Source organism: Dasypus novemcinctus, chromosome 17, assembly GCF_030445035.2.
Source record: "Dasypus novemcinctus isolate mDasNov1 chromosome 17, mDasNov1.1.hap2, whole genome shotgun sequence".
Taxonomy (NCBI): Eukaryota; Metazoa; Chordata; class Mammalia; order Cingulata; family Dasypodidae; genus Dasypus; species Dasypus novemcinctus.
The window spans coordinates 85777626-85794087 of record NC_080689.1 but is presented as its reverse complement, the minus strand read 5'-3'; the positions used below and the strand labels follow the sequence as shown (position 1 = coordinate 85794087).

General features: G+C 38.5%; 1 gene segment (V, D, J or C); it reads left to right on the top strand.

Annotated features, from left to right (window-relative positions):
• Positions 1 to 5416: 5416 nt before the first annotated feature.
• LOC131272949 (immunoglobulin kappa variable 3-20-like) lies at positions 5417 to 6026 on the top strand. The segment is given in 2 exon segments: positions 5417 to 5499; positions 5683 to 6026. Coding segments are annotated over 2 exon segments (426 nt in total).
• The last annotated feature ends 10436 nt before the right edge of the window (positions 6027 to 16462 follow it).

The following is a 16462-nucleotide window of genomic DNA, read 5'->3' as shown; positions in this document are numbered from 1 at the left end:
TTCACATTCTGAGGTTCTCTGTGGGCATCAATTCCGGGGGAAGGGGAGTGAAAAAGGTTCTTAAAATTAATTCTGCTGGAGGCCCAATGTCTCCTCTTATTAATCCTATTGTAAATTAAATAAAAACTTCAATATTGAAGAAAACTGATCTACGTGTGTGTGGATATGATAGGACAAATTTCTGCAAAGCAAAAATGTGGTGGTAAGAATAATTTTCTTTCCAATTTAAGAATGCAAAGATGATGAGATTTTCTTTTATTTGATTTTAGTAGAAACTTCTTATACTTTGATCCAAGAAACCTGTGTTATTCTATTCACCCAAAGAGAAATTATAGTGATCAACATTTACAAATGTTTATATACATAAATATTACAATATGTATATATTAAAAACATATATATATGTCTAAACACAGATATCTGTACACACATGCACACACAGAGTAATTGAATAGGGACCTAGACAATTTGATACTGAATAAAAACAAAATAATCCATTCCACACCTTCTCTCTTTCCTAATTATAGGTTAATTTCCAAAAATTTTTGAGCCTTTGTTTAAATGCATAAAGTAATCAAGGTGCTTTCTATGTTAATGAACATTTTGTAAAGAAATCATGCAAATTTTTCTGAAATTATATTCAAAATTAGTTGTGAATCTTAATCCCTTTATTCAAAAAAGTGGGACATTCCAGCTTGTACTGTTTAGCTAGATCCAATTAGTGAATGGAAAGTTTTCAAACAGGTTGTTATTAAAAGACAGAAGAGACAAGAATAAACAAGGTGGACTCAAGCGATGAATTTTGAAATTTCCTGATTGCAAATTGGAGTATTTGGTGTAACAACTCAAGTAGATCTTCCTTCAGTTCGTTGAGTGAAATATTTGGCACCGCAGGAGATTTGCCAGTTTCTAGAGTTATTCACTTTCTGAATGTTGACCCACGTGGATCTCTGAAAAATTCCTTCATCTCTTGCTGTATATATTTTTTTGGATCCCATGGAAATGCCTATGGTAAGATGAGTGACTGTTCACTTATCTTATTAAAGCAGTTAAGGGTGATCGTGCACATGAGGTGGGAAAGGAGAATCAGCAGCACAACTTGACTGTTCTTGAAAGATCCAATTTAAGAAAGAATCTGATCAGAATATATAGATCTAGAAATATATTCCATTAAACTTATTCTTGGCCATGAACCCCTGAGAAAACATTTTTGCCTACCTTTGGGACACATACCTTGGTTGAAGGGTATGCTCTAAAGTACGCTTGTTTAGAACAAAGGGTCCAATGAGGTGAGGAAAATCAGGAGTCAAAAAGTCACTATCTCAAGTTGTGCAGCTCTCACTTGTCATGGGAGATGCTGAATGTCTGGAGCAAGCATTTTAATGTCACTGCAGATGGGGTCTGGCTTTAGAATAGGATTATCTTGCATGACTTCATCATTTCAGACCTCACTTGGTTAAATACAATGTTCACTCAGCTATACTGAGATCTCTCTTCTCATGTTTTGTTAAATATGTTTTTATTTCTGAATAATTTTAGATTCACATATAAGTTGTAGAAGCTGTCCAGAGAGTCCCCTCACACCATTGCCCACTTCTCCCTAATGTTAACATCTTACATAATCGTGGTGCATTTGTCAAACTAAGAGATTTACATTGATACAAATTTAGTAACTATACTCCAGACTTCATTCAGGTGTACCTAATTTTTTATTCTTATCCTGTGCCCCTTCCAAGTTCCAATCCAGGTCACCACATGCATTTGGTTTCCATGAATCTGTTGCAGGAATATTGTGTAACTTTTACTGAAAAATATCTGGGGCACTGCTAATGCATTGTTCCCATCTTAAGGGAACAGCATCATATTTTATTCTGTACATCAATATTGTATGCATTTGGCAACAAGCCTCATCATTTCAAGTTTAAAGATTAATGTTGCCTTCATATTATGAATTTGCTAACACATTCCTTTCATCCATTCATGCCCAAACTCATTGAGCACATTCACTGGGGCCCTGTATCTATATTGGGGAAAATGAATTCCATAGATAATGTAGAATTGTTTGAGAACCCTGAAGCATGTTAGATCTAGCTGCATGTGAATCATGTGTCATATATTGATCAGCCTGATTTCATGTCTGCAACAGCAGCACTTGGCTTTACTGACCCCTGGTAAGTTCATTGGGAAGGGCAAGTTGAGCCCAGAAAATATACTTGCTAAGTTGATTTTATCTATAATTAATTAAGATTTTTTTGGTCATTTGAACAACAAGAATTTACAAAATTAATAAAACATGTAGAATTGTAAACTCTAAATAAATGGAAGCACAAGAGAATTTATTGCTTAGATCAAGACAAAATGCAACATTACCATTCTGTCTCATGTAGAAGGAAGGAGTCATTCACATTAGGAATCTGAAGCACTCCAGGGTTTAAGCAAATGTGAAGACAGCAGCTTGGTTCAGGTCTACCTGGGATGTCCCCAGTGCACTGGCCTCTTACCAACAGCCCTGTCTAGAATTTCTTCAGTTGTCAGAGAACATGGCCATGGAAACAGAGGGGACAGATCCTGACCACCTTCAAAGCTAGTTCTGCTCTTACCTGTTATTTCATAGTACAGTATTTAGCTCTGACCCTGTGGATTTGGTAACACATCAGGGAATAATATGTGGTTAAAAGGGGCATAAAACACAGCACATTTCATGAGAAGAGACATGTGTCAGCATCATTCAACCATGAGCTAAATGGGATGATAACTCTTGTATCTGGATTTATGACTTCCCTTTTAAGCATGTGGTTCATTTTAATACACACACACATATCACTTTTCACTCATTTCATAACTAATAAACAATTTATTAGGTCAGAGTTTTGTAGATCAGGAGTCTGGGTCCAATGTTGATGATTCTCTTCTCAGGTTCCTACATGGTTAAATAGGGCTGCCTTCTGTTCAGAGCACAGAGTTCTCTTCCAAGCTCATGGGGTTTGTCAGAATCAGTTCCTCAGGTGGCAGTTTTAAGGTCCCATGTCCTTGCTGACTGTCAGCTCTCTCCTCCTAGAGCCTGCCCACAATCCTTGTCACATGGTCCCCTGGAACTCCACAACCAACTTCAGATGAATTCTTCTATTGCAAATATTAATTATTTATTAATTTCTCTGGGCTCTTTTTCTCTGACCAGTAGAGCAAAATTTAATGGACTCCCCTTCTTAAAGTCAACAGCTTTAAGGATATTTGCAAAATCACTTCACAGCAGCACCTGAATAATGTTTCAACAATTGAGAGAAGGTGTGTATATACCAGGGGCAGGAGGTCCCAGGCTTTTTTAGAATTCTACTTAACAGAATGTGCTCTTTTTAAATCATTTACCAAAGATTGATTGGGCTTAAATTGGATCTTTTGCATTGGGAGAGCATTTGGAAAATTTCACTTTTTAATCATTATATGACTTCAGGTTAGGAGATGATAGAAAAGCTAGTTTCCCAGCTGCACTGAAACATTAGTGGCTTCTACTGTGTGTGCATCTTTGGAGTGTTATTACTTGTAAAATGACCCAGAAGTACCTGCTGAAATGAAAAATTAATTCTAACTCTTTTTCCATGGATTGTCATAGTACATAACCTAAGCCCCAACCTTTCATCGAATTAATATTCCCCTTGGATCATAGCCGTTCTGCTTTCACACTGTTTCTTTAGTCTTTATTAAATATCCAGTCCCATCTTTTCCCAAGTCCTGTTCATTTTCTGAAGTGCTCTTCCCTGGGCTTTGAAGGACAGCCCCCTCCTCTATTCACGCATTAGGTCAACTGTCCTCTACTTGAAGACAACATTTCCTTACTTCACATTTTAGGTGGAGCCCTCTGAGCCAGTTACCCTTCACAAGACACATCCTGTTTTATCATCCTGTCATCCATGGTGACTTTAAATTTTTGAATGTATGCAAGAATGTGAAGGCAATTATATTGCACTGATGCAGGAAACCTATCAATTAAGTAGTAAAAATTCAAGCAAAATAAGTAAACTTAAGAATGTTTATTAAATGCAACTTCATGGAAGAGGAGGAAAAAATACATGGGTGTAAAGAACAAACCTGAATTAATTATTAACATCTTCTAAACACAGATATTTGGTGGTCTAAGAACAGGGTGGATTGTTGATGAGAAGGAATGCCCTCCCTGATGATGTGGGCATCTGCAGCACCATTCCTGAATGCTGGAGGGGACCCGCTCCTAAGGTAAAGTGCTCATAAGGAGAAAAACTACAGGAAATGAACTTATTAATTAGAAATAGAACAATATATGCCTTAGGACATTCCCCATCAAGGAAAACCTCTTAGAAGCTTTGGAAAAAGTCTGCAGGAAAAATTATAGTCATGATAGTGGAAGAATTTTTTATTCATATAATTGTGAAAGTGTCCTAAATTTTCTCTTACCTCTGACTGTTCATGCATAGGGTTGATCCTGAAATGGACCAGGTTCACATGGCCCTACCTTTCCTGAGTAACAGCTTAGCTCAGAGGAGGAAATCTCAAAGAAGCAGGTTAGAAATGGCTACAGAAATGTTACTTGTTTACTGTGCAACCTCCCAATAAAATGAATCATTCTCCTTGTTTATAATTTAATGTCCTTTGCATAGAAGTGTTCATGATATTGTTATCTGCATAGTTCTAAAAGTATCAATATTGTTGGGTAGGAATAAATGAAGAAGTGCTCTATCAGGCCTTGGGAACTGAAGCCATTTTACCTATGACCACTAGGTGGAGGTGTTACACTTCAGGTCTGCTACTCCTTACATTAGTGATTTTAGAAAGTGATCAATTTAAATTACAGTCATAAGGATGAATTGTACGTATTTGGTGACTCATTTCTGGGCGTAATATTGTAGTAAGGGCAATACAGAGAACTTGTTTTGGATATACTAAGTGTGGTTCCTTTGGTATGTTGGAGAGGAGCTTCAAATATCTGTTTAAAATTTAGAACAGACTGAGATAGATACACCATACGTGCACTACATCTTAATCTATCCAATGATATGAGTATAATCCACCTAGGATTTTGGCACCATATTTATAACATTTAATTGAGATCTGATATTACACTTATAGGTGCATGTATTTTATTACAAATTCATTTTGTTTCCAAGATGGGTGCAGTTGATTTGAAAGAGTACAATTGCTGATAAAATATTTCATTTTCTGAATTGTGCTGAATATTGTTAAAAATTGTAGTGTTAAGTTGATTTCTTGCCTTTTGCAGGCATGTAGTTACATTTCCTGTGGTCATGATATTTTATCTCCTTCCATTATTGTCTTTACAACTCACTGCACATGTTCGTTTGACTTTATACTCTCTATTGATTTGCATATGCTCCTCAGGGACTTGGTTGTCTGCTCAGAGCTCTATTAATGCAGTTTCCCTGGAGATGGGACCTCAGTGCACTATACAGGTTGGAAAGATGATGTCACATTCCCAACTGCTCATCATCCTGGTGTTCTGGGCCTCAGGTGAGAAGTTTAGAAGAAAATTATATTCATAAATATGGAGAACTGTTTTAACATGCAGAGAGAGCAAACCATTTCATCCAAAGCAGATCTGAATATATATGATAAATAAGAAAACCTACGTTTAGATACATATTTTATCCATTTGTGATTGAATGTATGCTCTATGTTCTTTTCTGGCTGCAGGTGCCAGTGGGGCCATCGTGATGACCCAGTCTCCAGGCTCTGTGGCTGCATCTGCAGGAGAGACCGTCACCCTCAAGTGCAAGGCCAGTCAGAGTGTTAGCAGCTACTTAGCCTGGTACCACCAGAAACCAGGACAGGCTCCTAAACTGCTCATCTATGATGCATCCAACAGGGCATCTGGGGTCCCAGATCGATTCAGTGGCAGTGGGTCTGGGACAGATTTCACTCTCACCATCAGCAGATTCCAGCCTGAAGATCTGGGAGATTATTACTGTCAGCAGGATAAGAGCTCTCCTCCCACAGTGCTTCAACCTCGAACACAAACCTCCTCCCCAGGGCGGTAGGGCAATGAGTCCTGTAGCACCAGCTGCTTCCTCCACTAATAGACTTGAATATGTTTGCTTCCTCCATCTGTCTGAGAAATCACATCCTTTAGGGGACTGTGCCATAGAAATATTTTTTTTTTCACTTGGCAAGTTCAAGTGAAAGGGTGAATTGACCCTCTAGGCTAGGGTCTTGTAAAATTTACACCCTGTGGATTGATTCTCTATTCATTGTATCTCCTTAATGGTTAAAAATTTATCATCTTCTTTCCTTCTCCCCCATTATCCTCCTAGTCTGGTCCTTCCCACAATTTAAATCCTTGGTTCTTCATATGCAAAACTTCCCCTGTGGAAAGTCATTTTCCTCCCTTACTCTTTCCTTCCTTGGACCCTTTGACATCCAAGCCTTTCTTTTCAGTGGCACGAAAGATGATTGATTTGCTACTCTACCTTGTTTTTTTAATTTAGGTAACAATTTCTATTTCTTATTGCCATCAAATAGTAATTTTGAGTGCCTTAATATACTATACTCATTGAAGAATGCTGAGGTTATAAGGGATGATGCTCAGCCAATGAAATATGTTGATTTCAGTTTGGCCACTGTTTTCCGGGTGGAACTGAAAGCTCCACTCCCAAAATATGGGGGAGGAAAAGACAGTTGGGCCCCAAATTCAGCTACTGATGAGTAAATTCAGTGGGCAAAAATATAACCCTAAGAACAGCTAAAGTTTGAAATTGTTCAAGTGAGAAAGAGGCCAGTAGCTGGCATCTTAACTCTGCACCTGGCAGAGAGGAAGCAGGGAGGACTGAAAATCACACTGCAGTGGGGACCAGCTTCCTTCCATCCAGGCCATATTGCAGTTCTAGGCTAGGCTCCAACCCCACCTCTACAGGGAGGAAGTGGGGCCTGTGGCAGCCTCTCTAGGAAATTACTGGCCAAGTCTCAGAGGCATTTGATCACCCAATGTTGGCAATGCAAGTTGCCCAGGAGCAATTCTATGGCTGGAATTGGAAGCTCCATTCCCAAAAACAGGGGAGGAGAAGATGTTTGGCCACCGCTTTCAAGTACTGATTAGTAAATTTGGCTCACTAAAGTATAACCCTAAGAACATCTAAAGATTGAAACTGTTGAAGTCTGAAAGAGGCCATTGCCTTCCATTTTGACCCCGACCAAGCATGAGTGGAAACCTGGCTGAACAAAAGTCATAGAGACTGTAGGAACCTGTTTATTTCACCCAGATCACCCTGCAGCCTTATCCCAGTCTTCAGTCCAACTTCTTGCACGGAGGATGCTGGCAGACACTGCACAAGCCTATCCAGGTAACCACAGGTACATTTGACTGGCAAAGACTGAATAATCAAAATTCTACCAGGGCAACTGTGGTCATCTTTGGACCTGAATTGTATAGATTGTTGCCCACACTTGCAGCTAACCCCTACCCAAGGCAATGGAGAAAGGGTGTGAAGCTTCATTAGTCTCTCTGGGCAGCTGCAGTCTAGGCCTGCACAATTTGTATTATTCCACAAAGCTGTGACTCTGTCCCTACTCCTGGCAAAGGAGAAAGTTGGGAGAAGCTTCCTTGATACCTAATGCAATGAGGGCAGCTTGAGCCTCCATATCTTGTAACACCAACTACATCCTTGAATCCTATTGCACAACCAACAAGGGAGAAAGGGCAGGAAGCCTGAACCTAAGAGAAAAACTGCACCCAGAATAAATACTCTAGTAAGCCAGATGTCATGACAAAACCAAAAGTTATAATCCACACCAAGAAACAGGAAGATATGGCCCAGTTAAAAGAACAAGAAAAGCCTCTAGATGACATAAAGGAGTTGAGATGACTAATCATAGATGTTCAAACAAATCTCCTTAATAAATTCAATGAGATGGCTGAAGAGATTAAGAATATTAAGAAGACGTTGGATGAGAAAAAGTAAAATTTGAGGAAAAATAGCAGATCTTATAGGAATGAATGGCGCAATAAGTCAAATTTAAAAATATTGGAATCATAAATAGCAGATTTGAGGAGTCAAAAGAAAGGATCGATGAGCTTAAAATATGGCCTCTGAAAGTAAACATACAAAAGAACGGATGAAGAAAAGAATGGAAAAAAATTGAACAAGGTCTCAGGGAACTAATGACATATAAAATCGTGCAAACATACGTGTCATGGGTGTCTCAGAAGGAGAAGAGAAGGGAAAAGGAGTAGAAGAAATATTTGAAGAAATAATGATAGAAAATTTCCCAATCCTACTGAAGGACCTAGATATCCATGTCTAAGAAGCCCAATGTACTCCCATTCAAAATACTCCAAATAGACCAATGTCAAGACACACATTGATCAAAATGTCAAATGCCAAAAAAAAAAGTCAGAATTCTGGGAACAAGATAAAAGCAAGGCAAAATAATAAGGATACCCAATAAGACAGAGTGCTGATTTCTCACAAAATACCATGGAGTCCAGAAAACATTGGTATGATATATTTATGATAGTACAATAGAAAACTTCCACTCAAGAATCTTATATTTGGCAAGATCATATTTCAAAAATGAGGATGAGTTTAGAATATCAGAGATAAACAGAAGCTGGAAGAATTTTTAAAGAAGAGACCAGATTTTCAGGAAACACTAAAAGGTGTGCTAGAACCTGAAAAGAGAAGACAGGAGAGAGAGGCCTGGAAGAGAGTCTAGAAATGAAGATTATCTCAATAAAAGTACCAAATGTTAAAAGAGTGGTGAAAATAAAATATGGCAGATAACACTCAAATAGGCAGGAATAAACTTAACCAATGATAGAAAGCACTAGTATTCAGAACACAGCAACTCAGTGTTAAAAGAAATAAGAAAATGGCCTAAATAACTGGAAGAACATTCCATGCTCATCCCTTGGAAGACTAAATATCATTAAGATGTCAACTCTACTCTAATTTATGTATAGATTCAATGCAATCCTGAAAAAATTCTACCAGCATTTCTTTTAATTGAAAAAGCAATTATCAAATTTATTTGGAAGGGTAAGGGGTCCTGAATAGACAGAAACATTTAAAAAGGAAAAGCAAACTGTCATCTCCAGATTTTAAACTATGTTATCTAGCTATAGTGGTTAAACATCATAGTACTGGCATAAAGACAGACACAAAGATAAATGGAATCCAATCGATGCTTCAGAAACAGACCTTCGCATGTATGGTCAAGTGATTTTTGACTAGCCTGTCAAATCTACATGTCTTGGGCAGAACAGTCCATTCAACAAATGGTGCTGAAAAACTGGATACCTATAGCCAAAAGAGGAAATGAGGACCCCTATCTCACACCTTATCCAAAAATTAATTCAAAGTGAATCAAAAACCTATAAATAAAAGCAAGAACCATAAAGCTTCTAGAAGAAAATGTAGGAAAATATCTTCAAGACCTAGTGGTAGGTGGAAGATTCTCAAAGGAGATAAGAGGAGGCCAGGTATGGACTACTGATATTTAATGCATGTAGAAGTTTTAATTAATTTTACTGTATAAGTGTGGATATGTATAGAGTGGATGATTGTACATAGAGACTAATAAATGGGGATTTGGCTGAAAATGGTTGTCTAGGGATGTAAAAGCCAATCGACAGAATGCTAGAGAATACTCTAGGAACAGAATAGCATGGCAAACTAAGAGGTGGATGGGAATTATATTTTATGGTACAAATGCAAGAGTGCCCTTTGTTAGCTAGGGCAAATGTACATCATTATTGCAGGGTGGTGGGAATGTGTGGAAACATGGGGAAAATACAGCTGGAGTGAACTATGGATTGTGGTTACAGTAATAAAAAAATATTCTTGCATCTATGCCAAAGATGTACTTTGTTGATAATGGGTCAGTATGCAAAATGTGTGCCAAATGTACACTATGGAGGTGGTAATAATCAGATCACATTGTCTTACCTGTAGCAAATATCCTGCCACAGTGTGGTGTGTTGATAGAGGGATGTTGTTTGGGAACTCTGCACATGTACATGATTGTTTTATTGGATTATAACTTCTATCATAAAAATATATTAAAAATAATAAGAGGGTGTTTTTGGGGAAAATACACCAAATGTAAGATAATGACTATAATTAGTAGTAAGATTTTGACAATATTCTTTCTTCATGTGTAACAAACGTTTCACGACAATTCAAGGTGTTGGTGGAGGGTCAATGTATGGGACTCCTGTATGATGTTATGTGTGTTTGCTTTGTACGTCCACAACTTCTACTATACACTTATTGTTTTTGTATCATCATATATATATGATACATGTATAATAATAATAATAGGATCGTTTGGGGGAAATACTTTAGTTAGTAGTAATATATTGACAATGCTCTTTAATAACTAGCTAAAAATGTCTAACAACAATGCAAGGTACTGATGGTAGGGTGAGGTATGAGAGTCTTGTATGATATTATATATGTTTGTTTTGTAAGTTCATAGTTATTACTATACATCTATCATTTATGTAAGTTTCTGTATGAGTGATATAACTCAATATATTTTAAAATGTGCATTACTGGAAAATAATTTCATAGACTGAAATAACTCTTGACTTAATGTTATCTGTTCATTCAACAGAAACTTTTAAGTTGCACCTCTTTGCTTGACTCAGTGAGACTTTGCTACAAAGCAGTATAAAAATCCAAATTTGGAATATGTGTGTTCCTGACATAGCTACATGGAAGTTTCCAAGCAGTTTATAAGATGAGACAAGTTAGGATCAATTCAATCTAAAATTTGATTAAAATGATGGGTTGAAATCTATTTGGGTAGCTATAGATTTTCTTTTTAAAGTCAATAAAAAATTTCCATTAAACAACTATTTATTGCTTATAGGATGGATGATGTATGTGTGGCAGGTTGAATAATGTAACTACAGTGAATTATACATCTTTTTATTTTATATTAGAAAAAATAAGTGAAGTATTATTGAAAATTTAATACCTGATATATAGGAGTATGAGGTATTAAATTTGCCCATATCGTCTCTCCATTTGACATATTAGACAAGAGGGTCCTCCACAGATCTTTCCAGGATATTCCCATCTCTGTTCCTCATTTCTGCTCCTTGTTTGAAGTGATCCATATGCACATGCCTAATGTGTTTTCACTTGCAAGAGTTATCATGTCTCTCTTGACCTTTTCTCCAGTTCATTCTTCCTTTACAGTTGATATCTATCTTAATTTTAACATCTTTTGCAATCTGGACAGATGGAGTATTATCCAAATCATAAGTCATAGTTCCTCTTTACTTAACAGTTTTTTTTTTCACTTTACCATTTTACCTTTCCTCCTGTAGTTTACATATGTAGAAAGATGAACCTGGGACATGGTGTGAACTCTTCACTTGGAAATCTCCTAGGCTACGTGTACAAGTTTATTGATTTTGAATTCTGCTTTGCACACAAAAAACTCATAGACAAAATTCAGCAACGTTCTGATTCTATATAAAAGGATTGTCATGTTCCCCCTTTAAGGTAACTGTTTGTCATTTCCTCTGAGCCCTCAACAGAAGCAAATATCTATATTTCCACTAATGTTCTGCTTGAGGAAATCTAGGCTTTACCAGAGGCCTCAAAATTCTTCCATTCTTTTCCCATCAACAATTTTAAAACTCACTTCCAGATATTTGGTATTTGTTATAGCACCACCCCATGCTTGGTACTAAAATCTGTCAGGATTCTACCACATAAAGAGAACATAAGACCTATATTAAGAGCCTTCTTGCAATGAACAATTTGATTGTTGTGGCTGACTTGCTTCAGTCCTCAAGGATTCTAATTACTGTCTTAACTGTTTTAATACCACTTTATTTTCTATTTTTGGTCAAATGTCCCTCCAGTGAGAATATATGTGATGGCATTGGGGGGCCAGTGTTTTTATCCAGGTAATTCTCCTGTTTGAAGTTTTAACTTAATCACATCTACGGAAATTTTACATATGATGTAACTCATATAGGATCCCAGGATTATGATTGTTTCATATGGTCTCCTTCAGGTGAGGACAAAAACACAAAAAGATATCTTCAGGCATCCTGAGTCTTCTAGGATCTTCTTGACCAAAGTTGTGTGACCGTTGCTATGACATTTGCTATCTTGGTCTCTGAGATTATCCCTCATAATGTATTGTTACTTTTTTAATCATCACAGTTCAGTCATCTTCTAAGTTGATGATAATCAGCCTAGATGAGGGAATTATTGGAGGCATGGTTGGGGCTTGAGGGATGAGATGATGGACGTGTCGGGTATGAAGAGGACATTTGGTAAAGGAGTTACTTTTCCAAAAACCTTTCTTAATTCTCCTTTTTTGCAGAATTCAATGGATTTCTTCCCTAAGATGTCTGTAAATAGTTCACTATTGCATTGACTAAAAACATAACAGGATTTAGGTTATGTAGTCAGTTGATTTCATATACAGCTGATTGCAGCTATGATCTGCAAAAGAGATTTCCCTCAGCAATGTAGGGATTCTTTTTATCCAATTCGATGGTGGCCTCAAGAAAAAAAATGCAAGCAAAAGCATAGGTAAATGAGCACTGGTCTCAAATTTCAAATCTGTCCCTAAATGACCAGACCATGCCCTTTATTTGCTGTTCTTCAGTCTCCTCAATTAATAAATGAGAAAACATGTTCCATGATGATGAAAGTGGTTGTTGATGTGGCAGGAGTGGGGTGAGGGGGTTGGGAGGCATATGGGGACCTCATATTATTTGACTATAACATTTATAAAAATAAAGAGAATAAAAAAGTTATTCAGAAAATGGCACCCATTCTTTGTGCCATTGAAAAACTCTTTAAACATATATATGAACCTAGTATGTCTCAAGGAGAACACTTTTATTATCAAAAATGAAATCTTGCTCTAGTGACAAAAAAAAAAAGAAATGAGAAATTTCATTTCTACACTCCTTTCTCACTCTAAGAGTCTCTAATTCTTGTCCCTGAAAGTAGCAACCATGAGTTTTAGCTATTAAATGGCCAGCACTAGGTTTTAGAATGAGGGCTCTTGATCAGGCTTCCTGAGTTTGAATCCTGATTTCTGGATTTACTGATTGTGTGACATTGGACATGATATTTACTCTCTCTAAATCCTAGTTTCCTTATCTATATAATGGGGCTAATCCAACCTGCCCCATGGGACTATTGGAGGATCCACTGATATGATGCTTGTCAGTGTCTGGGATACTGTATCCCTTACTATTACCATAAAGTATTATAAAAACCTGTTGCAAGTTGGCATTTGTTGGACCATCAGGCGTATCACAGGTCTCCTCTGTTCTCATTTCGTTTTTTTCTTGATTATCAACATTTTATTACTGTGACCTAGGCCATGAAATGTAGCTCATTTGCTTCCACAGTAAACCCATGGTAAAGAGGGAAGAAGCTTATTCTCTATCTAGTCTGATCTTATTAGTTAGTATTTGGTTTAAGTCATGGTTCTATGTCTCAGGAGTTTTGTATTCCTAATCACATGATTTCACCTTTCTTAGCCTTAGTTTACTCATTTGGGGAGCAGGGCATATGGCAGTACTAGCTAATGTCAGTTCCCTGCTCTCCTCTGCCTCCCTGGCTCTGGTGTCCTCTCCTTTCTTTCAACCCTGTTCAGACTTTGCACAGAGAACCTTGCTAGCATGAGGGATACAGAAGATTAGGGCCAGAGTTGGGAGATAGAACCTTCTCATAAAGAGATAAATTGCCACATGAGATGCCACATGGCAGGGTAGAAAGGACTAGTTGAAGCCTGAGAAGAGATGATGGGTCAGTAAATGGAGGGGCAGGAAGACTGAGAGGAACTGGGGAAAGAGAGAGGAAGAAGGAGAAAGGGAAGCCATTGCTTACCTGAGAATGGGGAATGGAGAAGAAGAATGAAGGGGACAGAGGAGAGGGAAGGTCGAGAGTGTAGGGAGAAAGGAAAGCAGACTTCATAGGGGACGTCTGTTGGGGTGTCCATGGGGGTCTTTGTCCATGACAATGTTGGCAAGTGGAGCCAAGGAGAGAGGAATTGACAGGTGAAAAGGGATCATCCTAGTCGGTTTCCTCTTTCTTCCCCCATTGTCTCTTCTCTTAGAATATGTTTGCTTCTTCCATCTGTCTGAGAAACCTCATCCTTTAGGGGACTGTACCATGGTGAGATCAAGTAACCAGGTGAACTGACCCTCTAGGCTAGGGTCGCTTAAACTTTACACCCTGATGAATTGATTCTCTACTCATTGTATCTCCTTAATGTTTAAATATTTTTCATCTTCTTCCTTCTCCCCCATCATCCTCCACCTCTGGTCCTTCCCAAGATTTAAATCCTTGATCCTTCATATGCAAAACTTCCCCTGTGGAAGGTCATTTCCTCCTTTATCCTTATTTCCCTGGACACTTTGCCATCCAAGCCTTTCTTTTCAGTGTCACAGAAGATGAATACATTTGCTACTCTACCTTCTTTTTTAATTTAGATAACTATTTTCATTTCTTAATGCCATCAAATAGTAATTGTGAGTGCCTTAATATACAATATACTATATTAACTGAAGAATGTTTAGGTTAAAAGAGATTATGCTCAGCCAATGAAATATGTTGATTTCAGTTTGGCCACTGTTTGCCGGCTGGAATTGAAAGCTCCACTCCCAAATTATGGAGGAGAAAAAGATGGTTGGGCAACAAATTCAGCTACTGATGAGTAAATTCAGTGGGCAAAAATATAACCCTAAGAACAGCTAAAGTTTGAAATTGTTCAAGTGAGAAAGAGGCCAGTCGCTGGCATCTTAACTCTGTGCCTGGCAGAGAGGAAGCAGGGAGGACTGAAAATCACAGTGCTGGTGGGGACTGGTTTTGTTCCATCCAGGCCATATTGCAGTTCTAGCCTAGGCCCCAGGCCCACCTCTACAGGGAGGAAGCTGGGGGACCTGCGGCAGTCTCTCGAGGAAATTACTGGCCAGTTCTCAGGGGCATTTGATCACCAGATTTTGGCAATGCAAGTCACCCAGGAGCAATTCCATGGCTGGAATTGGAAGCTCCATTCCCAAAAACAGGGGAGAAGGAGATGTTTGGCCACCACTTTCAAGTACTGATTAGTAAATTTGGCTCACTAAAGTATAACCCTAAGAACATCTAAAGATTGAAACTGTTGACGTCTGAAAGAGGCCGTTGCCTTCCATTTTGACCCTGCCCCAGCATGAGCAGAAACTGGGCTGAACAAAAGTCATAGAGACTGTAGGAAAAGTTTATTTCACCCAGATCTCCCTGCAGCCTTATCCCAGTCTTCAGCCCAATCTCTTGCAGGGAGGAGACTGGGGGCCCTGTACAAGTCTATCCTGGTAACTGCAGGTACATTTGGCTGGCAAAGACTGAATAATTGGAATTCTACTGGGGCAACTGTGGTCATCTTTGGACCTGAACTGCATAAATTGTTGCCCACACCTGCAGTTCCACCCCTACCCAAGGCAAGGGGGAAAGGAATTGAAGCTTCATTACTCTCTCTGGGCAGCTACAGTCTAGGCCAGCACAACTTGTATTATTCCACAAAGGTGTGACTTTGTCCCTTCCCCTGGTAAAGGAGAAAGTTGGGAGAAGCTTCCTTGGTCCCTGGTGCAGTGAGGGCAGCTTCAGCCTCCATATCTTGTAACACCAACTGCATCCTTGGCTCCTACTGCACAACCAGCAAGGGAGAAAGTGCAGGAAGCCTGAAACTAATGAGAAAATCTACACCCAGAATAAATAATTACTGTAGTAAGCCAGATGCCAAGACACAACCAAAAATTAAAATCCACACCAAGAAACAGGAAGCTATGGGCCAGTTAAAAGAACAAGATAAGCCTCCAGATGACATAAAGGAGTTGAAACAACTAATCATAGATGTTCAAACAAATCTCCTTAATAAATTCAATGAGATGGCTAAAGAGATTAAGGATATTAAGAAGACCTTGGATGAGCACAAAATATAATTTGAAAGCATATAAAAAAAACCAGATCTTATGGAAATGAACGGTGCAATAAGCCAAATTAAAAAATATTGGAATCATAAATAGCAGTTTTAAGGAGGCAGAAGAAAGGATTGGTGAGCTTAAAAATGGCCTGTGACCAGTGGTGCTCTGTCGTGGTCCCTAGGGGAGCAGCAACAGTCTCCCAGGTACAGTGGTGGGGACCGGGAGGGAGTGAGGGTTCAACAGTGAGCCCCTGATACTAATGACTATGCTTGTGAGCTGATAAACCCAAAATAATAACAAGGCCTAGAGCAACTTTGTGCCTGGGAATTTCCTTCTGTCAGCCTTCATGTTACTCAAATGTGGCCAGTCTCGAAGCCAAACTCAGCATGTAAATGCAATGCCTTCCCCCCAGCGCGGGACATGACACCCGGGGATGAGCCTCCCTGGCAACGAGGGACCACTATCAACTACCAACTGATGATGCAACTGGAAAATGACCTTATACGGAAGGTTCAATGCGGATCAGCA